This window comes from Coenobita brevimanus, chromosome 6 (assembly GCF_032717465.1).
Source record: "Coenobita brevimanus isolate Jiangsu-jjx chromosome 6, ASM3271746v2, whole genome shotgun sequence".
NCBI classification, from domain to species: domain Eukaryota; kingdom Metazoa; phylum Arthropoda; class Malacostraca; order Decapoda; family Coenobitidae; genus Coenobita; species Coenobita brevimanus.
Window position 1 is genome coordinate 52,378,158 of NC_136959.1, and position 24,026 is coordinate 52,402,183.

The 24,026-nt window shown below is 40.7% G+C and overlaps 1 protein-coding gene across 1 annotated transcript in view; it reads right to left on the bottom strand.

Moving 5' to 3' along the window:
• Positions 1 to 24,026, bottom strand: part of LOC145399699 (uncharacterized) — a 360,302-nt gene that overhangs the window by 52,265 nt on the left and 284,011 nt on the right. Inside the window, exon 15 of the mRNA XM_080272249.1 lies at positions 19,109 to 19,174. Coding sequence (XP_080128375.1) covers positions 19,109 to 19,174 — 66 coding nt within the window. The remainder of the gene's footprint in view (positions 1 to 19,108; positions 19,175 to 24,026) is intronic.

The following is a 24,026-nucleotide window of genomic DNA, read 5'->3' on the forward strand; positions in this document are numbered from 1 at the left end:
ATCATGCGTTAACAGCGTTCGTTAATCATTTGCACAATTGATTTGTCACCTGATCATGTGATGGTGAAACACTCACTCACGTTGGTGAGCACATGACTGCGCATGACAGGGGTAATGGTAGGGGTCTTGCGTGGAGCCATGGTGGTGCTGTAGTACTCCACGAGGCCAAAAACAAATGCAGATGAATGAAGAGGCAATCGATAAGCAAGGCAGAGGGCAGGAGACAGGCAGCTCAGCTGGTCTGTCTGGCGGTGCGCAGTTTGAATTGTCAAAATGGCAGGGATTTCCATGTTGAACAATGAAAAAAGGTATAGATTTATAAATGTCAAAACAACAAATTGTCGAATAACAACGCTCAAAAAACGAGAACTTGGTGTAGTTCGAAAGATCCTCAGTTCCCTTCCATTTGGACTACAGGACTTTTACTATATCAGGTAGTTTAATTTAAGGATTCCTTGAATATTAAATATACTTGTCTGCTTAGCTGTTCTGCACATTCATGCAATACCCAATCTCAAATCTTGTCAGGACCATTTGCTTTTCCTTTGTCTAATTTGCTTAACTCTTCCTGGACCTCTTGTTCTGTGATGCCTACATTTGTTAACACACGTGGCCATGCCTGTTCCTTTTCATTTCTCTCAAATCTAATTTCTTGTGTAAAAACTGATTGGAATTTTTTGTTTAGTCCTATCTTCTTCACTGATTTAGATTTTTCCCTCATCCATGATGGACTGTATTCTATCTCTGATTTAGTTTTGATCTGAATGTAGCTGTAACACAGCTTTGGTTGGTCAGTACTTTTATTTATAATGTCTTCCTCAAACTGCTTTTGTGCTTCTCTCCTTATCCCTATACAGTAATCCCTCATTTATCCAGACGTGCAGTATCTGGACCTGTTCATTACCTGGAAGCTGGACCTTGGCTCCATTAAACCATTATCTGAATTTACTTGTTATTATCTGGACGTAAAAGTCCCTGACAACTTCAGCCAGCCAGCCAACATGTTCAAACATTCGGTATCATGGCCGCTGGGCTTGAGACGTAAGCGGGAAATAGGCCGTAACCTACAACCAGAGCTAAAATATCTGTCCACCCCTGTACTGAATGGTCAGAGTTACGTGTTTGTCCGATCACTCCCATCGAAAGTAAGGGACCTGAGTAACACAACTGTAACCCACAAGCGGTGTTAGAATGTCCATACGCATCCCCACCGAATGTCCAAATTTGTTGGGCCACCAGGATAAGAGTTTCCTAATTGCCACTGACAGTGTAACACAGACTGCAAGCCATGAGTACATGTTCGGTAACAGCGGCCGTCCGCCTTTCTACCAAACATCCAAAATCGCCCAGTCACCGGGAGTTGTGTTTCCGCATGGCCACCGGGCATCTAACAGACTGCATGCCACAAGTAAATGTATGGTAAAAGCTCCTGTCCACCTCGGGACAGAAGGGTGAAAATCCTGCCCACAGCTTCGCTCCTCTCTCCCTCCTGTCCCTCCTCCATACCCTCCCAGCTCCCCCCTCACTTCCTCCCCTCCTTTGCGCGGATGGCACTGACTCGTGAGTTTTTATTTTTTTGCAATTTATTCAAATACTATTGCTCGTATCAAAATTCCGAAGTGACCATGAGAAAACTCATAAAATTCTGCATCTAGACATGTGCTTAAGTCTTGGAAAGTGTTAGGAAAATTTTGCATTAGGATGGTGGGAAGTTACATGAAGGTGAATTTTACTCCTCAACATTATTAATTCTCACAGCATTTCTGTACTTTTACTCATAGTTTCCTGTGTTCTTATAGGCTTACCTTATAGTATAAACACCAGCGAACATGATGGTATACATTAATACCAATTTAACCAATTTCCAGTGACATATTTGGCCTTAAAATTCTTTTGTGGCCCTGGGACAGCTACCACTGGTGTCAGATAACTGACTTCCAGCCATCCTGAGGTTTTATGTGGATGTTTTTTGGTTTATGCATTGTTTCCTTGGTGTTTAGCACTGATATGGATAATCCTATGTGTATTCTAATGTCTAAATATGGCAGATTAACCTAAAAACAGTGCCAAAATTAGGAAGGGTACTGTAAATATAATGTACAGGCAGGGTGATTTTTGGTTTTCATTTTTTTTTTTTTTTTCCCATGGTTTTCTTGGTGTTTAGCATTACTTTGGATATTCCTGTGTGTGTTTTGATGCCTAAATATGGCAGACTGACCTGAAAACAGTGCCAAAATTAGGAGGGGTACTGTACATACAGTAGTGAATAGGTAGGGTGTTTTTTGGTTTTCATTTTTTTTTTTTTCATGGTTTCCTAGGTGTTTAGCATTACTTTGGATATTCCTATGTGTGTTTTGATGTCTAAATATGGCAGACTGACCTGAAAAGTGCCAAAATTAGGAGGGGTACTGTACATACAGCAGTGTATGGGTAGGGTGTTTTTTTGTTTTCAATGGTATTTTTGCATGGTTTTCTTGGTGTTTAGCATTACTTTGGATATTCCTATGTTTTGATGTCTAAATATGCCTGAATGACTGGAAAACACTGCCAAAGTAAGCAGAGGTATTGTACAAATTGGTATACGTTGGAGGTTGGATATAGGTAAGGCCTGGGCACAGTAAGTAGGATACTGTTCATTATCAGAAATTGCCAATACCCAGACATGCCTTTGACTCTATTATGTCCGATTACTGAGGTATTACTGTATAATAATTTCTTGTTTGTTTATGGTTGTTACATGCCCTCTCAGTATTTTGTCATCTGCATCTATTCCACTGCAAATCTCTTTTCTCTTTTGCTTTTTTACATTCAGTATTAAACCATTTCTTTATCCTTATTTCTGTTCCTTTGTGCTGAGGGATATAGTTTTGGACTCCTATTTCATAAAATACACAGAATTTTCCATATATGACACATATCTTGTCCTTTAAGCTCCTTTTCCCACCCTGTTTTTATAAAGTACTTCTTTAGGTCATAAGTGTTGACCATAGCACTTATTTAGGTCATGAGTGTTGCCCTTTTAGTAACTTTCATTATCACTAACTATACAATATGACACTTTGAAAGTTGTGTGTGTGTGTGTGTGTGTGTGTGTGTACGCACATTTACCTAGTTGTATTTACCTAGTTGTGATATAAAGGAAATGAGCTACGCTCATTGGGTCCTGTCTCTGTTTCTCAGTAAGACAAATTCTGCTTTCAACTCGTTTAAGTTTTTAGACTGGACGATCTCTTTGTCCAGGCTATTCCACAGGTCTATGCATCTATAAGGAAAACTATATTTCTTGATATCCTTCAAGCAGCTTGGCTTTTTCAGTTTCATTCTGTGTTCTCTTGTTACTCTCCTATCCCATACAAACTGATCTTCTTTGTCAATCTTATCTACTCTTATCATGGCCCTGAACACTGCAATCATGTCGCCCCTCTCTCTGCAGATCCAGCTTTTCCAGCCTCTCTCTGTACGACAGACCTGCCAGGTTAGAGACCATCTAGGTTGCTGTTCTTTGTATTCTCTCACTCTTGTTTATATCTTTCTTTTTGTGTGGGGACCACACTACTGCTGCATATTCTAACCTGGGGCAGATCATGGCCACTATCAGTTTTTTCATCATCACCTCATCCATGTAATGATATACTACTCTTATGTTAGTCAAGATTTTATACGTCTCTCGAACTGCCTTGTTAATGTGTTTTTCAGGTAACAAACTATCATGGACCAGCACTCCCAAATCTTTCTCTTCTCTCGCTTTTGTGACTGGTTCATTACCCATCAAATAATTCAGTGATGGGCTCTTGGTACTTTTACCCATTTCCAACATTTTACATTTTTTTGTGTTGAATTTCATTTCCCACATCCGGCTCCAATCATGTATCTTACCCATGTCCTCCGGCAGCATTTTACTATCTTCCTCAACTTGTACATTCCTTTACTGTCTTCCTCAACTTGTACATTCCTCAAGATCTTTGCATCATCAGCAAACAGATTTGCATAACTGTTCATTCCATCTACCATATCGTTTACGTAAACCAGGAACATTATTGGCGCTAACACTGAACCCTGTGGGACCCCACTTGTTACTTCCCTCCATCCAGACATCGTGTCCTTTATTACTGTCCTCATTTGTCTGTCTCTCAAAAAGTCTCTCATCCACTCCAGGAGGTTTCCCTTCAGTCCTCCTATGTGCTCCAATTTCCACATTAGTCGCTTGTGGGGTACCTTGTCGAAGGCTTTCTCCAAATCCAAATACACACAATCCATCCAACTGTCTCTCTCCTGTAACATGTCAATCGCTCTTGAGTAAATGCTCAACAAGCTGGAAACACATGACCTTCCACTTCTAAATCCAAACTGACTTTCAGCCAAAATGTTCATCTCCTCCAGATAGTTTATCCATCTACCTTTCAGGATTCTCTCACACAATTTTGCGACCATGCTAGTCAGGGACACTGGTTTATAATTCAGAGGTTCTTCCTTATGTCCTCCCTTATAAACTGGTACCACATTTGCCCTATTCCATTCCCGAGACACTGTCCCCTCTTCCAGAGGACACACAATTAAACTGTGAATCTTATCTGCCAGTTGTTATATCCATTCCTTCAGTACCCAATAAGAGATTCCATCTGGTTCTAGGGCTTTCTTTACATCCTGAGTTTCCAGTAATTTATACACTTCCTGCATTTCCACTTTTATATCTTTTTTCACTACATTTCTAGTCACTCCCTCCCCTTCCACAAAATCCCTTTCTTTAGTTAAAACTGATTGGAAACATTTGTTCATTAATTCAGCTTGATCTGCCGCATCATTACAGACCTCTCGTTCTACTTTCAGTTTGGTGATTTCTTCCTTTTGTTTCAATTTGTCACTGACAAATCTACAAAACAATTCCATTTCTCATCTGGAATTCAATGAACACATGATCACTTTTTCCTATAGGACACAGATATTTCAAGGATTAAAGTACAGTATGTCAGGTTCTTTGGTTAGCAGTGAATCTAGCCTTGCTGGTGTGTCATCACCTCGGAATCGTGTCTCTTCTTTGCCCCACTGGGTCATTACTTTATTCATTGCTATATTTAACAATATAGTGCCCCACAAATCTTCACTGCCTCCCGAGTCCCATTCGTCCCAGCTCGTGTGTGTGTGTGTGTGTGTGTATTTACCTATTTGTAGTACAGTATATAGGAACTGAGCGATGCTCGTGTTGTCCTGTCTCTATATCCACATTTATCTAGTCTACCTTTACACACATGAATGTTTTTCTCCTGCACCACCTTTTCGTCTAGGTTGTTCCAAATACTTATGTATTTACCCAATATACCTAATTGTGATACACACAAAATATGCTATGCTCGTGGGTTCCCATCACTGTATCTCAGTAAGTCAAATTTAGCTTTAAACTCGTTTAAGTTTTTAGACTGGATGATCTCTTTGTCCAGGCTATTCCATAAGTCTATACTTCTGTAAGGAAAGCTATATTTCTTGATATCCTTCAAGCAGCTTGACTTTTTCAGTGTCCTCTTGTTGCTCTCTTATCCCATAAAAACAGATCTTCTCGGCTGATTTTATCTACTCCCACCATGGTCCTGAACACTGCAATCATGTCTCCCCTCTTTCTCCTTTCCTCTAAGGAAGGCAAATCCAGCTTTTCCAGCCTCTCTCTGTATGACAGATCTGCCAAACTAGTGACCATCTTGGTTGATGTTCTTTGTACTCTCTCAATCTTGTTTATATCTTTCTTTTTGTGTGGGGACCACACTACCGCTGCATATTCTAACCTGGGGCGGATCATGGCCACTATCAATTTTTTCATTTCCTCATCCATATAATGAAATGCTACTCTTATGTTAGTCAGGAGTTTACAAGTCTCTCTAACTGTTTTGTTAATGTGTTTTTCAGGCGACAAACTGTCCTGGACCAGCACACCCAAATCTTTCTCTTCTCTCACTTTTGTGACTGGTTCATTACCCATCAAATAATTCAATGATGGCCTCTTGGTACTTTTACCCATTTCCAATATTTTACATTTCTTTGCAATGAATTTCATTTCCCACATCCGGCTCCATTCGTGTATCCTATCCAGATCCTCCTGCAGCATATTGCAATCCTCCTCAACCTCTACCTTCCTCATGATCTTTACATCATCAACAAACTGACTTGCATAACTGTTCACTCCAGCTACCATATCATTTACGTAAATCAGGAACATTACTGGCGCCAACACTGAGCCCTGTGGGACTCCACTTGTTACTTCCCTCCATCCTGACATCTTATCCTTTATTACTGTCCTCATTTGTCTGTCTCACAAAAAGTCTCTCATCCATTCTAGGAGGTTCCCCTTCAGTCCTCCTGCATGCTCTAGTTTCCACATTAGTCTCTTATGGGGTACCTCGTCAAAGGTCTTCTCCAAATCTAAATACACACAATCCACCCAACCTTCTCTTTCCTGAAGCACGTCAATTGCTCTTGAGTAAAAACTCAACAAGTTGGAAACACATGACCTTCCACTTCTAAATCCAACCTGACTATCAGCAAAAATATTCATCTCTTCCAGATATTTTATCCATCTATCTTTCAGAGTTCTTTCACACAATTTTGCGACCATGCTGGTTAGGGACACTAGTCTATAATTCAGGGGTTCTTCCTTGTTTCCTCTCTTATAAATTGGTACCACGTTTGCCATCTTCCATTCTTGAGGCACTTTCCCCTCTTCCAGAGAACACACAGTCAAACTGTGAATCTTATCTGCCAGTTGTTCGCTGCATTCCTTCAGTACCCAATTAGAGATTCCATCTGCTCCTGGGGCTTTCCTTACATCTTGGGTTTCTAGTAGTTTATACACTTCCTGTACTTCCACTTTTATATCTTTTATCACTACATTTCTAGTCACTACCTCTGCTTCCACAAACTCCTTTTCATTAGTGAAAACTGACTGGAAACGTTTGTTCATTATTTCTGCTTGCATTGCAGCATCATTATACACCTCTCCTTCTACTTTCGGTTTGGTGATTCCTTCCTTTTGTTTCAGTTTGCCATTAACAAATTTATAAAACAGTTTGGGTTCATCCTTACATTTGTCTATAATACCTTTTTCAAAATTCCTTTCTTCTTCTCTGCGTATTCTTGTGTATTCATTTCTAGTTCTTTTATATTCTTCCTTAGTTCTGTTGTTACCTCTCTTTCTCCAATTGTTCCACGTCGTGTCTCTTTCTTTTTTTGCTACCATACACCTTTTATTAAACCACTCTTTTTTCCTGTTTTCTTTCCCCTTTACTCTTGGCACAAATTTTTCCACTCCCGAATTATACCGGTCTAGAAAAATATCCAACTTCCTCTGTATCTCTGTTGTTTCTCTGAATTTTCTCCAATCCGCATTTTCAAAAAATGTTCTCAATCCTGTAAAGTTTGCTTTCCCAAAGTTGTACCTTCCGTGCCTATAAAGCTCGTCTCTTGGCTCCGCGTTCCCTGTTATCATCTGAAACTCAATGACCACATGATCAATTTTTCCAATAGGACACTGATATTTCATGGATTCTATTACATCGGGTTCTTTGGTAAACAGTAAGTCCAGTCTTGCTGGTGTGTCCTCACCTCGGAACCTTGTCTCTTCTCTGACCCATTGCGTCATCACATTGTTCATTGCTATATTTAATAATATAGTGCCCCACAAATCCTCGCTGCCTCCTGAGTCTCATTCCTCCCAGTTCACCTCTTTACAATTGAAGTCATCCATTAAAATTATATTGTTGCTTTTCTCAATCAGTTTCTGTAAATAACATGCCATGTCTGACAGCATTTCCTCGTATTCATCATCACTCCATGCTCTTATCTTAGGGGGAACATACACTACTGCCATATCTCGCTTGTTATTCTCTCCAGTTTCTAATTTCATATTTATCACTTCTGCCCTGCCTTCTCCCATTTCCACGGTATCTACATTTATGTTGTTCTTCACTGCTATCATCACTCCTCCTCCTGTTTTTTCTTTTCTGTCTCTTCTCCACAGTTTGTATTTACCATCTCCCATATGAACATCAATATCTTCTCTTAACTTGGTCTCTACAAAGCACATAACGTCAGGTTCATGTATCCTCAAAAGATCGTTGATTTCTAACCTTGCCGATATTAAACCATCAATATTAGTATATGCCACCTTCCAATGATTTTTGTTGTTTTCTAAACCCTCTTTTCTCCTTCTCTCGCCAGTACCACTTCCTTAACTTCTGATCCATGACTCTCCAATAAAACGGTCTTCTCTTTCTCCGTTCTCTGTTCGTTTTTTACCTTTGCTTCCTTTACTAAGTCCTTTATTTTAGCTCTTTTTTCCTCATTTGCATCTCTCCTTCCCCAAACATTTTTAAACCCTTCCTTATCCGATAGTTTCCACGTTCTACTGATAATTTCGTTAACTGTTGCTTAGGACTTAAACTTTACCTTCAATGGCCTTGCCCCTCCTTCCTCGTACTTTCCCAACCTAAACACCTCTTCAATCCCTTCTTGAGCTTCGTTGTTTTCCTCCATGATTATTGATATTATTTCTTTAACCTTACTCAGTTCTTCTCTTTCTCTGGCTGATCTTATTGTCATACGTTTTTCTTTAACTCCTGAAATTATTATACATTTTTTCTTATCTGCTACATCTCTAACTAAAGATTCTCTACTTCTCAACACCCTAACCATTTCCCTCTCCACTTTTTCCTTGCTTTGTTGGTCTATAATCTCTCTCAAATTTACATTTCCCTCTTCCTGAATTTTCTTCCACCCCCTATGTTGCTCCTTGATTTCTTTAATGTGCTCTTCCTGTATTCTTGATTTGAATTCATACTCATCTAGTTTGCTTTTCATCATGTCCCTTTCCTCTTCCAACCTCTTATTCTCCCTCTTAAGCTGTTTTATTTCATTTGAGGCTGATTCATTGTTCACTTTTAATTCAGTAACTTCCCTTTCTTGTTCGTCACTATGTTTACAGATTTTTTCCAGTGTACTCCTTAAACTTTTGATCTTTTCCTGCTCTATGGTCCGTTCCTGTAACTCTTTAATCACTGCCCATACCTTTTTTATCTCCTGGTCATTCCTCTCCGCTGTTTTCTCTACACCTACTATTCTAGTCTGGTTCAACTTAATACTTCCTTTTCCCACATCCTCTTCACAAAAGCCCTTAAATTCTTTCTCACCGATTGTAAACAATGCACCGTCCGTTTCCTCCATGATTCAACCATATGGAGACTTTCTGTTTTCACTTTATCTTGTCCCTTTTATGATCGAAACCGTATTTTTTTTTTTTTATTACTGTCTGATGGGACCACCACTCACGCACTCATTAACACAGTCACAATTAGGCTCTTCCTTTTGTCGGTGATTCAGCGATTATTTCCCCACGATCCTGGAAGAGGTCCGTCTCTGTCGGCGACCTGTGTGTGTGTGTGTGTGTGTGTGTGTGTGTGTGTGTGTGTGTGTGTGTGTGTGTGTGTATTTACCTATATGTATTTACCTGTTTGTAGTAAACAGGAATTGAGCAATGCTCGTGTTGTCCTGTCTCCAAATCCACATTTATCAAGTCTACATTTACACACATGAATGTTTTTCTCCTGCACCACCTCTTCGTCTAAGTCGTTCCAAATATTTATGTATTTACCTAATATAACTAAGTGTGATATACACAGGATGTGCTATACTTGTGGGTTTCCATCGCTGTTTCTCAATAAGTCAAATTTAGCTTTAAACTCGTTTAAGTTTCTAGACTGGACAATCTCTTTGTCAAGGCTATTCCATAAGTCTATACTTCTGTAAGGAAAGCTATAATTCTTGATATCCTTCAAGCAGCTTGACTTTTTCAATTGCATTCCGTGTCCTCTTGTTGCTCTCTTATCCCATACAAACAGATCTTCTTTGTCAATTTTATCTACTCCCACCATGGTTCTGAACACTGCAATCATGTCTCCCCTCTTTCTCCTTTCCTCTAAGAAAGGCAAATCCAGCTTTTCCAGCCTCTCTCTGTATGACAGATCTGCCAGACTGGTGACCATCTTGGTTGCTGTTCTTTGTATTCTCTCAATCTTGTTTATATCTTTCTTTTTGTGTGGGGACCACACTACCACTGCATATTCTAACCTGGGGCGGATCATGGCCACTATCAATTTTTTCATCATCTCCTCATCCATATAATGAAATGCTACTCTTATGTTAGTCAAGAGTTTATAAGTCTCTCCAACTATCTTGTTAATGTGCTTTTCTGGTGACAAACTATCTTGGACCAGCACTCCCAAATCTTTCTCTTCTCTCATTTTTGTGATTACTTCATTACCCAACAATAATTCAGTGATGGCCTCCTGGTACTTTTACCCATTTCCAATATTTTACATTTCTTTACATTAAATTTCATTTCCCACGTCCGGCTCCAATCGTGTATCCTATCCAAATCCTCCTGCAGCATTTTACAATCCTCCTCAACCTCTACCTTCCTCAAGATCTTTACATCATCAGCAAACAGACTTGCATAACTGTTCACTCCATCTACCACATCATGTGTGTGTCTGTGTGTATTTACCTATTTGTAGTATACAGGAATTGTGTGTGTGTGTGTGTGTGTGTGTGTGTGTGTGTGTGTGTGTGTGTGTGTGTGTGTGTGTGTGTGTGTGTGTGTGTGTGCAGCAACTGGGAGGCAGCAGTGCTACCAAAGGTTAACAGAGGATGTCTCCATTTTACCCAATATCTTTTGAGAAAACTGACTGTGTTTTTATTTACCCGTTAACTGCTCTATACAGCCTGGGCTGTTCCGAGTGCGAGTGCTCAATACAGCCCTGGCTGCACAGGTGAATTTCGAATATATTGTCATGGGGACCAAGGCCGACCCATGCAAGCATGTTTGAGCCTTCAAAACCGAAACCGAAACTGAAAAAGAAAAAGAAAACGAAAACCATATATTCCAATAGGGAATCAGACACTTCAATGTTCATCCATGGCTTTACCAAGGTAAATATTGAGCCAATATTTCATTACTATATACTTTGGCATGTGTTCTGTCAATTCCTAAGACAAAATTTGGCCTTTGGGGAATTTTATTTTTACCTCTATGTCTGTGCACCACAGACACCTCCAAAAAAACGCCATGCGCAGTTAACGGGCTAATTCTGATCACTTAAGTATGTGTACTTTCTCAATTTTTGCTGTTGCGAGACAAGCATACAGCTAACGATGAGATAGTGACGGAAAAGGATAGTGATAGCTGTCTACTCTGTTCCCGAAAGGCCTTGCTATACTGAACTTCAGTTGTAAAACACTGCAGAGTTTGCTTTTTGTTTAGTGTGTATATACAAGTACAGGTACACCTACATTTTTCTGGCACTGGATGGTCCAGCACCTCTTTTAATCCGCACAAAACTATGAGAGGGCACTTGAAACTCCCACAACTGCCAGACTACTTTACCAGGCAGACACAAATGGTGTTGAGTGTGATGTGTGCACAGTTAGACTGTTCACACTGCAGGTCTTGATGGTGATCCCTGTATTTTGTCTGATTTGTGGTTTATTTTACTTACATTCAACTCTAGCTATGGCTTCTAAGAAAGGTGCAAGTGTCAGTGGTGTTGTCAAATGTAAACATCTGCCTATTGCAATACAGTCAATCCTCCTTGATCGTGGTTAGTTGGTACACCAAACTATAACAATGACAAAGTCCCTCAATACCCAAACACAGCACAGCTATAAGTAGGGATAAATTTAACTGAGTCAGGGACCACAAATTTACCTTCATTTTTTTTCCTAGTACCCAAATAACAACCCTTTGAAAGGCTGGAGGGATTGAAGCAACAATGTTTACAGCGATTCTGTTACTTTCGACAGTGAACCAGACGACCCTTTTCTCTCATATTTCTTCAAACTAATTTTGGGCCAGCATTGTTTTGGCATACACTGTCTATGAATATATAAACCTCACAATTAACAATTCCTAACCATCAATTTCTGTTCTTTTGAATACAACACTTCTCACACCATTTCTTGTACTTTTAGTTATGTTTGCCCTTAAATACCACATCATCACTTCAGTTTATTCTCAACTACTACCACTGTCAAATCAAAGGCTCATTTCCATCATCGGTATCTACTGAAGCACTTTATAAATGAGTCTGAAATGCATAAAACATCGTTAAGTTTCGGGGTTGTTTACGTGTGGAATCCAGTCAGGCATGCTGTTACCATAGTGACCAAATACATAGCTACCCAGTAACTTATCACACTGGCCACCAGCATCTTCACATATATTTTCACTCACCTGCCTGGTTAGAATGGTTTCTTAACAGCTGTTTGGGGGTATTTAATGCAAAAAAAACATTTTTACTACATACCAGTATATTAAAAACAAAAACAATAAAGCAAGACAAGGTGGAACTGTTAAAAAAAAAAACTAGGCCGTGGTGTTCCAGTGAAGTAGTTGTGTGACATGTATGGTAATGGTTTGTCAACTGTTTACGATATAATGAAGCAGAGAGAAGAAAGACTGAAATGCTATGTAGACAGTGATAGACAGAAGCAAGTGAATGTTAGAAACACCATGAAATACATTAGGAGCACTGTGCATGCTCGAGTGATGATGGAATGGTTTCAACAGTGTCAGAATGACGGAGAGGGCTTGTCAGGTAGCATGATAATGAACCAGGGTCATTTGATCCACAAAAACTTAAATTAGAACATGAATGTGATAACATCAAAGAATAGTGGGTCAGAGGAGTAGTGTTGAACTATTTTATGTGCTCTCTGCTGGTCCCTGTTGAATTATTATAGGTGATATGTGACCTACATTAGTTTGGAAAACAGTTAATATGGCAAGGCTCTGGAACCAAGTGTGCCGGAAAATTGGTGTTGTCCCTGTACTACATTTTTATACTATTGTGGAGGTATTCAGAGGTTAGTGCAGGTGCATAATTATAGTCGTGGTGCGTGAGTCTGAGGTTGTTATTATCTTGCCTTGGCAGCCTACCCCTCAACAGTGCATCCGATTACGTGTATAATATGAGACGCATGTGATTTGTGTGTAATATGTTCATGTATAATAATATTCGTGTACAATATATTCATGCATAATAATATGATAAGAAATAAGATGATTTTTTGGATGGTAGGTTGCCAGGGTACAATAATGACTACCTCAAAGTTGTGCGCCGTGACTATAGTGATGGCAACGAAGTGGTGGACCTTATAAAGAGCATATACCAGTCAGCTGAGCAGAAGGCTCATGATGTTCATTTTGTTTTTTTGTTAAAGGATACGTTTTTCAATTAAGGATGTGAATGTCTTGTCTGTGAGCAATAAGGTATTAGGGGTGGGTTACAGTAGTCTCATGATCCACCCATCCATCCATCATCCAATCGTATGTTGCCCCATGAGAAGCATAGAAGCCTGGGGCTAGGCAAGTTGGTCTTTACATTGAAGATGAGAGTGACCAACCTCACTCACCCCTGAGTGGCATTATGTGAGCAATAACCCGAACCACCCATTGGATACAAACTTTCACCAGCTCAATCCAATTGGAGAGCCACAATTACCTACTAAACCACCATGCGCCATAATTTGGTTATATGGTTACCACCCAGCGTAGTAAATGGCACTTGGCTTGTCACTCAATGCAGAGTCGCCCATAGGCAGAAGGAACAGGAAAGAATGAAAGAAAGACAAAAGAGGGAGCGTAAAGCCACCCATAGGCAGAAGGACGAAGAAAGAATGAAGTGAAGAAAGACAGAAGAGGAAGGAAGAAAAGGAGGGAGGAGAGGAAAGGGCAGAATAAGGAAATAAGTAGTGAAAGGATGTAAGAAAATACTGTAACAGTAGAAGTGTGGAGTATCAACTGGACAAAATCCAAGCTTGACATTGGGTACTTTTAGATTTTAAAAATGTTGTAAACTTTCACTGTACCTGACTTTGTTGTAGTTTTGATTCTATCTGTGTTATCTGTGATTTTCATATACATACAAGCAACTGATATATATATAAACAAAATGTATTTCTTCTTTTAATGGCCATTATGGATGATAATGATGATGATATTTTCTTGAACGAATGAAAGAACAATCTTATTGATTTTAGTTGTGTAGGTGGTAGGTGGGGGCACTCACCACCCACTCACTCACTGTAGTGTTGCTCCTGAGTGTCTGCCCTTTCCTCTCCTCCATCCTTCTTTCCTTCCATCCTCTCCTTCATTTTTTCCTTGTCCTTCTGCCTAAGGGTGATTTTACACTCCCTCTTCCATCCTTTCCTTTATTCTTTCCTCTTCCTTCTGCCTGTGGGTGACTCTACACTAAGTGACAAGCCAAATGGTTTCCTAAACACCAGGAAACCATTTACTATGCTCAGTGGTAACCATATAACAAAATTTTGGTGCCTGGTGGTTTAGTGGGTAATTACGGCACTCCAGTCGGATTGAGCCGGTGAAGGTTTATATCCAAGGGGTGGTTAACCCCTTAACCGCGGGGCGTCACTTTCGTGACGCTTAGGAGCAAGGGATCATACCGCGGGGCGTCGCTTTTGTGATTCTGTGTTATTTTGAATTCACCCGGGCTTCCAAGTGGGGGCTTGTATCATCTATCGGTACTGCCAATGTCCAACACTAGTCAGCACTCCTAATCTCATCTGTACTCCCATCCATTGTTGACAATTTAGCCATTTCTCCCCGTTCTTGACTCCCCTCCCTACCCCCCCTCCATTACCCTGTCCTCTCGCCTGCCCGGCCGTGCTACGCTAAGTAAATCTTCCCTGGAATTTTTCACTGATTTCATCCATTGAAATAAGCCCTATGTCCTATTCTTATACCAAATAATATATCTATCTATTGCCAGACGCCTCAATCCCGTTTGGGGTGGCCACAAACAAATCGCCTCCAAGTCGCCCTGTCCCCCGCCATTTCACTGCCCTGCTCCCAACTCACACCCCCCTCTCTCATATACCTCTCCACCCCATCCCTCCATCTCATCCTCGGCCTCCCCCTCCCTCTTCCCCCCTCCACCTCACTCACATACACTCTCTTCGTCAGTCTTTCACCCTCCATCCTCTCCACATGGCCAAACCACCTCAGTGTGTTCCTCACAACGCTTCCTATCACATCCACATCAACACCACAACGCTCCTTTATATCCTCATTCGTCAGCCTGTCTCTCCACGTGACTCCACAAGCTCCTCTTAAATAACTCATTTCCACTGCTCTCACTCTTGACTTGTGTCCTTCCAACAACGTCCAAGCTTCACTTCCGTACGTTAGAGTTGGTATCACAATACTGTCATGTAGTAACTTTTTTACTTCCATGCTCACTTCCCTGTTTCTTATCACTGCTTTCAAGGAACCAGCAACCTTTCTTCCCTGCTGTACCCTTTCAAGCACTTCACCCTCCAAACCTCCATCCTTACTCATCACACTACCCAAATACTTAAACGTACTCACATTTTCCAATTCCTCACCATCCAACCTCGCTATACATTCACTGACTTCACCTCTCTCAAAGACCATCACTTTACTCTTCCCTACATTCACCTTTAGGTTCCGTTTCTTACACACTCTCTCAAACTCATCCACCAAGCCTTGCAGCTCCCCTTCATCTTCACTCAACAACACAGTATCATCTGCAAACAACAGTACAGGGAGTTTCCAAACACTATCCTCTCTCACCAGGGCCACTCCAACATCCACTACCCTACCTTGTACCTCTTTTATTACCCCATCCATGTACAGATTGAACAACCATGGAGACATGACACATCCCTGTTTCAAACCAACTTTCAAAGAGAAAAATTCACTTAGTTCACCATCCACACGCACTGCAGCCTTAGCACCATCATACATACTCTTCACAGCATTCAACAACTTCCCATCTACTCCATATATTCTTAACACTTTCCACAATCCTTGTCTATCCACCCTGTCATATGCTTTCTCCAAATCCATGAAAGCCGCATACAACTTCTTTCTCTTCTCTAGAAACTTTTCCACTAAAGATCTAAGAATGAATATCTGATCTACACAACCTCTTCCCTTCCTAAAGCCTCCCTGTTCTTCTCCAACTAATTTCTCTGTTCTTTCTCTAACTCTGTCTATAAGTATCCTACCATACACTTTTCCTATTATACTAAGAAGACAAATGCCCCTATGATTACCACACACTTCTTTTTCCCCTTTTCCTTTGTACAAGGGAATAATTATACCTGACTTCCAATCCTCCGGGACTCTACCTTCCTCCCAGGCCAATCTGCACATCTTCCACATCCATTCTACTACTATCTCTCCCCCATGCTTCAACATCTCACCACACACTCCATCAATTCCTGGGGCTTTCCCCGATTTAATATATACAAGAAAGAAATAAGGTAAGTGAGAGTGCCATACACCTGGAATTGGCTAATTATCACCTGACAACACCTCACGTGCACTCGTTCGCTAATTTTCGCTGTTTTTTTCCCCTTGAAATATGCCCTATAATCTATTTTCGTAATAAATATACATGTAAGGAGGGAAGGGAGAACCCTAAGTGATATTTACATTCACCTGGAACTACCTAATTTATAATGTATTGTCTAGATTTCCTGCCAATCATATCAGTGCTAGACAAAGCTGTTTCAAGATATAACATTGGTAGCTCTGAATATATATATCTCCTAAGTAGGCCTCTAATCTATTTTCGTAATAAATATACATGTAAGGAGGGAAGGGAGCAACCTAAGTGATATTTACATTCACCTGGAACTACCAAATTTATAATGTATTGTCTAGATTTCCTGCCAATCATATCAGTGCTAGACTTAGCTGTTTCAAGAAGTAATATTGGTAACTCTGAATAACCCCTAGCAGGCCTCTACGCTGGTGGTCCTCCGATATCACTCAGTTCTCTCTCAACTTCCGAAGCGAGAGTACGTATGTTTCTTCTTGCTGACTTCAAGGCCTTTTTTCACCCCCATGCAAATGGCCCTGTGACCTTTACCCCCTACTAAACCTCGTGTGGAAAGAGGTAAAGGGCTGACAATTGATAAAAGAGTGACTACGATCTTTCTATTGAGTAAAACAGTGCAAGTGGAATTGTAAATAATGTGTAAATAATGTGTAAACAGCAAGTGAAAGTCTATCTATCTATCTATCTATAGCCCGACGCCCTAATCCCGCAAAGGGTGGCCGCAGACAAAACGCCTCCAAGTCACTCTGTCACCCACCATTTGACTCCCCTCCCCCCAACTCACCCCCCCCTCCCTCATAAGTGAAAGTAATGAATGTAAATATACGTGAACAATGGAAAATAGTTTTATAAGTTATTTCAAGTGACAGTGCACAACACAGTGTAAATAAAATAGAAATGTAAATAACGTAAATAAAATAGAGAACGTAAATAGAAATGTAAATGAGTAGTATTATAAGAATACGAGTATATACCCTAGGGGTAATGAAAGTGAAAGTTTCACTCTAGCATGTCTGAATGCTATGAGTTATGAGAGTGAAGATGAAAGTGACATTCACTCTCAATGCCAGTATACAGGACGAGAAAGTGAATGCTACGTATTTTACTGAAAGAAATTGAATCCCTACAGTGACAATAAACTAATACTACTGAAGGAAACGTATGGATAAAGACTATAGATATATATAAGTGTTATATAGTAATAGAAATATAAAGTGTGAGGGGTTTTATGAATAATAAATGACAGACTACCAAGAGCGAACTAGTGCCAGTGCGACGATCAGACGCGCTCGTAATTTCCATTGCTTTCACAGTTTTTTTTTTTTTTTTTTTAGTATGGATCCCAAACTACTTGAAAATTGTAGAATAGTGTTTATAGTGTTTGTATCTGGCTGTGGTAATCATATTACAGGTTGTCGGGAAGTGTAAAGTGGAGACTTCGTTACCCTACTTCAGAGGTCTCCACAAGTCCTACGGTAACCGACGAAGGCTCAACAATCATTCCAGGAGAAAGCTGAAGGTATGTGCCATAAGCATATATAATTTTATTAATCTAGGACTAATAACTGATTTTTGGCAAATATTTTTTGAGAGTCTGTCAGAGCCCAAATAACCCCGCGGCAGACGCAAGTCATTGGTAAACAAGCCCGCGGTGTAGGGGTTAAGGTTTCTTGCTCATGTAATGCCACTCTGGGATGAGTGAGGCTGGTCACTCTCATCTTAAATGTCAGGACCAACTTGCCTAACCCCAGGCTCCTACGCTCCTTATGGGGCAACACAGGATTGGATGATGAATGATTAAACAAAAATAGTATTTATCTCCCTATATTTATATGTATCACTTGTGGTATAATGAAGGTGAACATTAATTCTCTACTTACTGTACACACAAAATCACAGTTCATGAACACAATCAGTGTTAAGATAACAGCATGGCATTAAGAAACTTTTTGTAAAGAACGGGCTGTGTTACAGTTTTCTTTTATTACTGTATAGATTTTCCCTTAAAAAAAAGAAATCAATGACTGATTAACAGTACTGAATGAAGATTCTGAAAGACGTGTCTATTTGAGTTAAAATACCCATATCAAACGATGCTTTCTACAGTGTTAGTCAAGAGAAAACCTTTTTTCAAAAAACTATCTACCTACTGCCAGACGCCTTAATCCCATAAGGGATGGCCACAAACAAATCGTCTCCATGTCACCCGGTCCCCCGCCATTTCATTGCACTGCTCCCAGCTCCCACCCCCTTCTCTCATATACCTCTCCACTCCATCCCTCCATCTCATCCATGGCCTCCCCCTCCCTCTCCCCTTCTCCACCTCACTCGCATACTCTCCTCGGTAGTCTCTCGTTCTCCATTCTCAAAACTGCCCTTCGAAAATTAGAGTGTGTCTTTCACAATGCAGCATCTTAAGACAATACTAAATACAGTATTGAGTGGTGTACCTTCATACTTTTACAACCAATGGTCATAATTCATACATTAGTGTATTATATGTGTGGCAGATCAACTGAAACCATTCACAAACTGTATGACATGTAACTATGCCTAACTGTACTGCACTGTACAGTATTATATTACCAAAATTTTCATGTCAGTCTATCCCAGAACCTGCTGGAAATGAGTAAACATCTGACTGGAAGATTGTCAAAGTAACTGATTAACCTGACAGCACTCACCTGATAGGTCTTTGACCAGAGGGACAGGTTGCTTCTTTGGGGTCACCTCCTCCTGGGCATGGAACCCTGAAATAATAATGAATACATAATACATACCTTCAACAACATTCCAAACCTAAAAATACACCCACAACTCCTCATACACAAAGTCTGCTTACATGTGTCAGGGCATTATGCAACTGCCAACTAGCACCTCTTATGCAACTTACATTTGGATAAATAAGAAAAATGGATTGAATCACATGAGGTGTGACTCCCCAAACTTGTTTTTCTGGTCTGTAATTTAGTGGTTTCAAACATTATTATCTAACAATTATTCTTTAACAGCTTATATAACAGAGTTCATGGTATGCACGTATGTCATGTCTAATCCTCAATTTCCTTCCACGGTAAACAATATTTGCTGACTTTTCTTGCTTTGCTGCTACTATCTTTTCTCTGTCCTTAATACCGTTTCTAGCAGCTTACAAGTAAAAGCAAGCCAAATCCAATGGGATATCTATCTATCTATTGCCAGACGCCTCAATCCCGTTTGGGGTGGCCACAAACAAAACGCCTCCACGTCGCCCTGTCCCCTGCCATTTCACTGCCCTGCTCCCAACTCACACCCCCCTCTCTCATATACCTCTCCTTCCCATCCCTCCATCTCATCCTCGGCCTCCCCCTCCCTCTTCCCCCCTCCACCTCACTCACATACACTCTCTTCATCAGTCTTTCACCCTCCATCCTCTCTACATGGCCAAACCACCTCAGTGTGTTCCTCATAACACTTCCTACCATATCCACACCATAACGTTCCTTTATATTCTCATTCGTCAGCCTGTCTCTTCATATGACTCCACAGGCTCCTCTTAAAAAACTCATTTCCACTGCTCTCACTCTTGACTTGTGTCTTTCCAACAAAGTCCAAGCTTCACTTCCATACGTTACAGTTGGTATCACAATACTGTCATGTAGTAACTTTTTCACTTCCATGCTCACTTCCCTGTTTCTTATCACTGCTTTCAAAGAACCAGCAACCTTTCTTCCCTGCTGTACCCTATCAAGCACTTCACCTTCCAAACCTCCATCCTTACTCATCACACTACCCAAGTACTTAAAAGTACTCACATTTTCCAATTCCTCACCATCCAACCTTGCTGTACATTCACTGACTTCACCTCTCTCAAAGACCATCACTTTACTCTTTCCTACATTCACCTTTAGATTCCTTTTCTTACACACTCTCCCAAACTCATCCACCAAGCCTTGCAGCTCCCCTTCGTCTTCACTCAACAACACAGTATCATCTGCAAACAACAGTACAGGGAGTTTCCAAACACTACCCTCTCTCACCAGGGCCACTCCAACATCCACTACCCTACCTTGTACCTCTTTTATTATCCCATCCATGTACAGATTGAACAACCATGGAGACATGACACATCCCTGTTTCAACCCAACCTTCAAAGAGAAAAATTCACTTAGTTCACCATCCACACGCACTGCAGCCTCAGCACCATCACACATACTCTTCACAGCATTCAACAACTTCCCATCTACTCCATATATTCTTAATACTTTCCACAATCCTTGTCTATCCACCCTGTCATATGCTTTCTCCAAATCCATGAAAGCTGCATACAACTTCTTTCCCTTCTCTAGAAACTTTTCCACTAAAGATCTAAGAATGAATATCTGATCTACACAACCTCTTCCCTTCCTAAAGCGTCCCTGTTCTCCTCCAACTAATTCCTCTGTTCTTTCTCTAACTCTGTCAATAAGTATCCTACCATACACTTTTCCTATTACACTAAGAAGACAAATGCCCCTATGATTACCACATGCTTCTTTTTCCCCTTTCCCTTTGTACAAACTAATAATTATACCTGACTTCCAATCCTCCGGGACTCTACCTTCCTCCCAGGCCAGTCTACACATTTTCCACATCCATTCTACTACAATCTCTCCCCCATGCTTCAGCATTTCACCACACACTCCATCAATACCTGGGGCTTTCCCCAATTTAACTTTCTTCATTGCTTCCACAACTTCTATCTTACTGATTTCTTCCTGTCTTCTCACCTCCCTCCTTCTCCCAGCCATTCCCCAGCCACTTATACTCGCATTACTTCCATCCTGTATGTTCAACAATTCCTTAAAGTGTTCTCTCCATCTGCTCACTTTTTCTCCCTTCTCCACTAGTAAGCTACCATTTTTATCTTTCACTCCCCTGCTAACCTCACTTCCACCCTGTCTTACTCTCTTCACCTCTTTCCAACTTTTGTCAAAAGTTGTGTGGAGGCTGGATTTGGAGGGAGTGAATGGGACAAGTTCTAGTGAGGTTTGGTTCCAAAATAATACTCACCATAATGTTCAATGTTATATGCATATTTCTATGAAGCACAGTTTTTACTGGTTTCAAAAATCACAAAGAGGAGACTCAAATGTACTGTACAGTAATTTCCACTGCTCATCACATTTACCGGATAAAATTTGAAACGAAAGTTGACATACTAAATACAGGATTGTGATTCCTGAGGTCATACTCAGACATAAATGTTATATGAACATAGACTGGATTCCCAATGGTAATGGAGTACAGTAAAGGAATTTAGTAGAAATAGAGTTTACAGTAGCAGAAAAGGTTGCACAACCTTCCACATACTGTATAACAACCATGATCTGGTGTATGACAGTTCGGTATGTAATAAATCAACAGAATGATGAAGTAAAAGTTCTACCCAGTTTTGGACTAACGATCTCGCTTATACAAAATTGTCGTGGCTGCATATGACAGTCCCATGCATTAGTGGTGTCTCCCACACAAGCCGACAGTCTGACGTTTGAGCTAAGATGGCTGTGTAGTGTTTACACGTGCTGTGATTGTCTCCCTTTCATTCCCTGTCACATGTTCAAGGCCAATGAAACACCACTACTGCCAAGTAACAGTGCAAGTGTACAATAGTGCAATATTAAGTGGAGTGATAACTTTTTGTGTGAAATATTGAAACTTGTGAGATCATCATGTCTGGATAGGATGCAACCCATAGTTGAAAGTGTGGTGCTACTGAGGGAGCCAAGGGCAAGCCTAAAGTCCCCCCCCCCCCCAAAGGTTGCATGGCCCATGACCTCCAACACAGCCCCACTGAACCTATGTTAAATAGACATCGATATACAATAAATCGTCATGGCATGGGCTTTCACTTTACATAACCTCACTGCAAACCAAGTCATGACTGTGCTGCATTAACTTTACAACTTATATGAAAAGCTGGAAGACAATGTGCTTTACCATATAGATGAAAGAAAATGATTAATGTGGATGACAGGAATCAGGAATAATGCAGGGAAAATATGATGAATCCATAACGAACGACTAAGTAACTGTGTGTGTGTGTGTGTGTGTGTGTGTGTGTGTGTGTGTGTGTATTTACCTATTTGTAGTATACAGGAATTGAGCTATGCTTGTGTTGTCCTGTCTCCATATCCACATTTATCAAGTCTACCTTTACACACATGAATGTTTTTCTCATGCACCACCTCTCTGTCTAAGTCGTTCCAAATATTTAAGTATTTTCCTAATATACCTAATTGTGATATACACGGAATATGTGTGTGTGTGTGTGTGTGTGTGTGTGTGTGTGTGTGTGTGTGTGTGTGTGTGTGTGTGTGTGTGTGTGTGTGTGTGTGTGTGTGTTCTTACCTAATTGTATCTTTACAGGAATGAGTCAAGCTCATACTCTCGCATGTATTAAATCATTTTCATCAAACATATCCTTAAATTTATTAACACTTTTGGCACACAGTATTGTATTTCATTCGGTAGTGCATTCCACTGATCAGTTGCCCTACAGTTTCCTTACGCCTTTGTCACCTCTCTTTCTATGCAGTTTTTTGCAGTGTCTTCTTGCTGATGCCTCCCCATAGGTTATATACTCATTGATGTCTATTTTCTCTTTCTCTGAGATGCATTAATATGGCATAATCACGTCTCCTCTTTCCTTCCCTCTTGTAATGTTGGTGGGTTCAGTTTTTCTAGCCTCTCTTTGTAGCTTAGATCGTTTAAGCTTAGTAGCCATCTTGTAGCAGCCCTTTGTACTTTTTTAATCATATCTACACCCACTGCAAACTGACTTAGGACCTACACACAGAATTGCTATGGGAGAGTTGTCTGGGAGCGTTGTCTGTCTTTGCTTTGTGTTTCCACCTCTACCAAGTGAATTTTTTGGGCAAGAAGTAACTGGCAACTCCTCTGGTGTCGGTGGGAGGTGGTGAAACACTCAGCACATCAGTGCTTGCCCTGAAGCGAGAGTGGGAGTATATGTTCCCGTCACTCCGAGCCTGCACCTCCCTCTTTTTTTGTATGCATTACTGTTTGCCCTGTAATTTTCCTAGAGTTGAGTTGTCATGTCTGGAAAGTACTGCTCAAGGGATGAGAGGGTCCATATCATTGCATGGAGGCAGGATAATATCCCTATCAATACGATTTGTGAACGTACTGGACACGCAAAGCTGACCATCATGAAGATTCTTGCTGCAGCGCGCTGCCTGCCACCTGATGTCGTACCAGAGCAAGCATGGTGGTGCAAAGAAGGGAACGACTTCCAGAGGTACAGATACGCTTCTGAAGAGGGACGTAATCAAGAATCCTTGACTGACAGCAGCAGAATTGAAGAACATGCATCCCCAGCTGTTCCATCTCAATTCGAACTATCCAAAACTGCTTGCAGAAGGAGCTGGATTTGCCAAGCCGCACCACAGCCAAGAAACCACTTCTCACTGACCACATGAAGAAGCAGTGAATTCATTTTGCCAAGTAGTATGCACACTGGACATCGGATGTGTGGAGAAAAGTTATGTTTTCTGAAGAAAGAAAATTTCAAGTGTTCCAGGTGCGTTCTGCCAAAGTTCATTGCCCTGCCTCCTGTAGTCATTA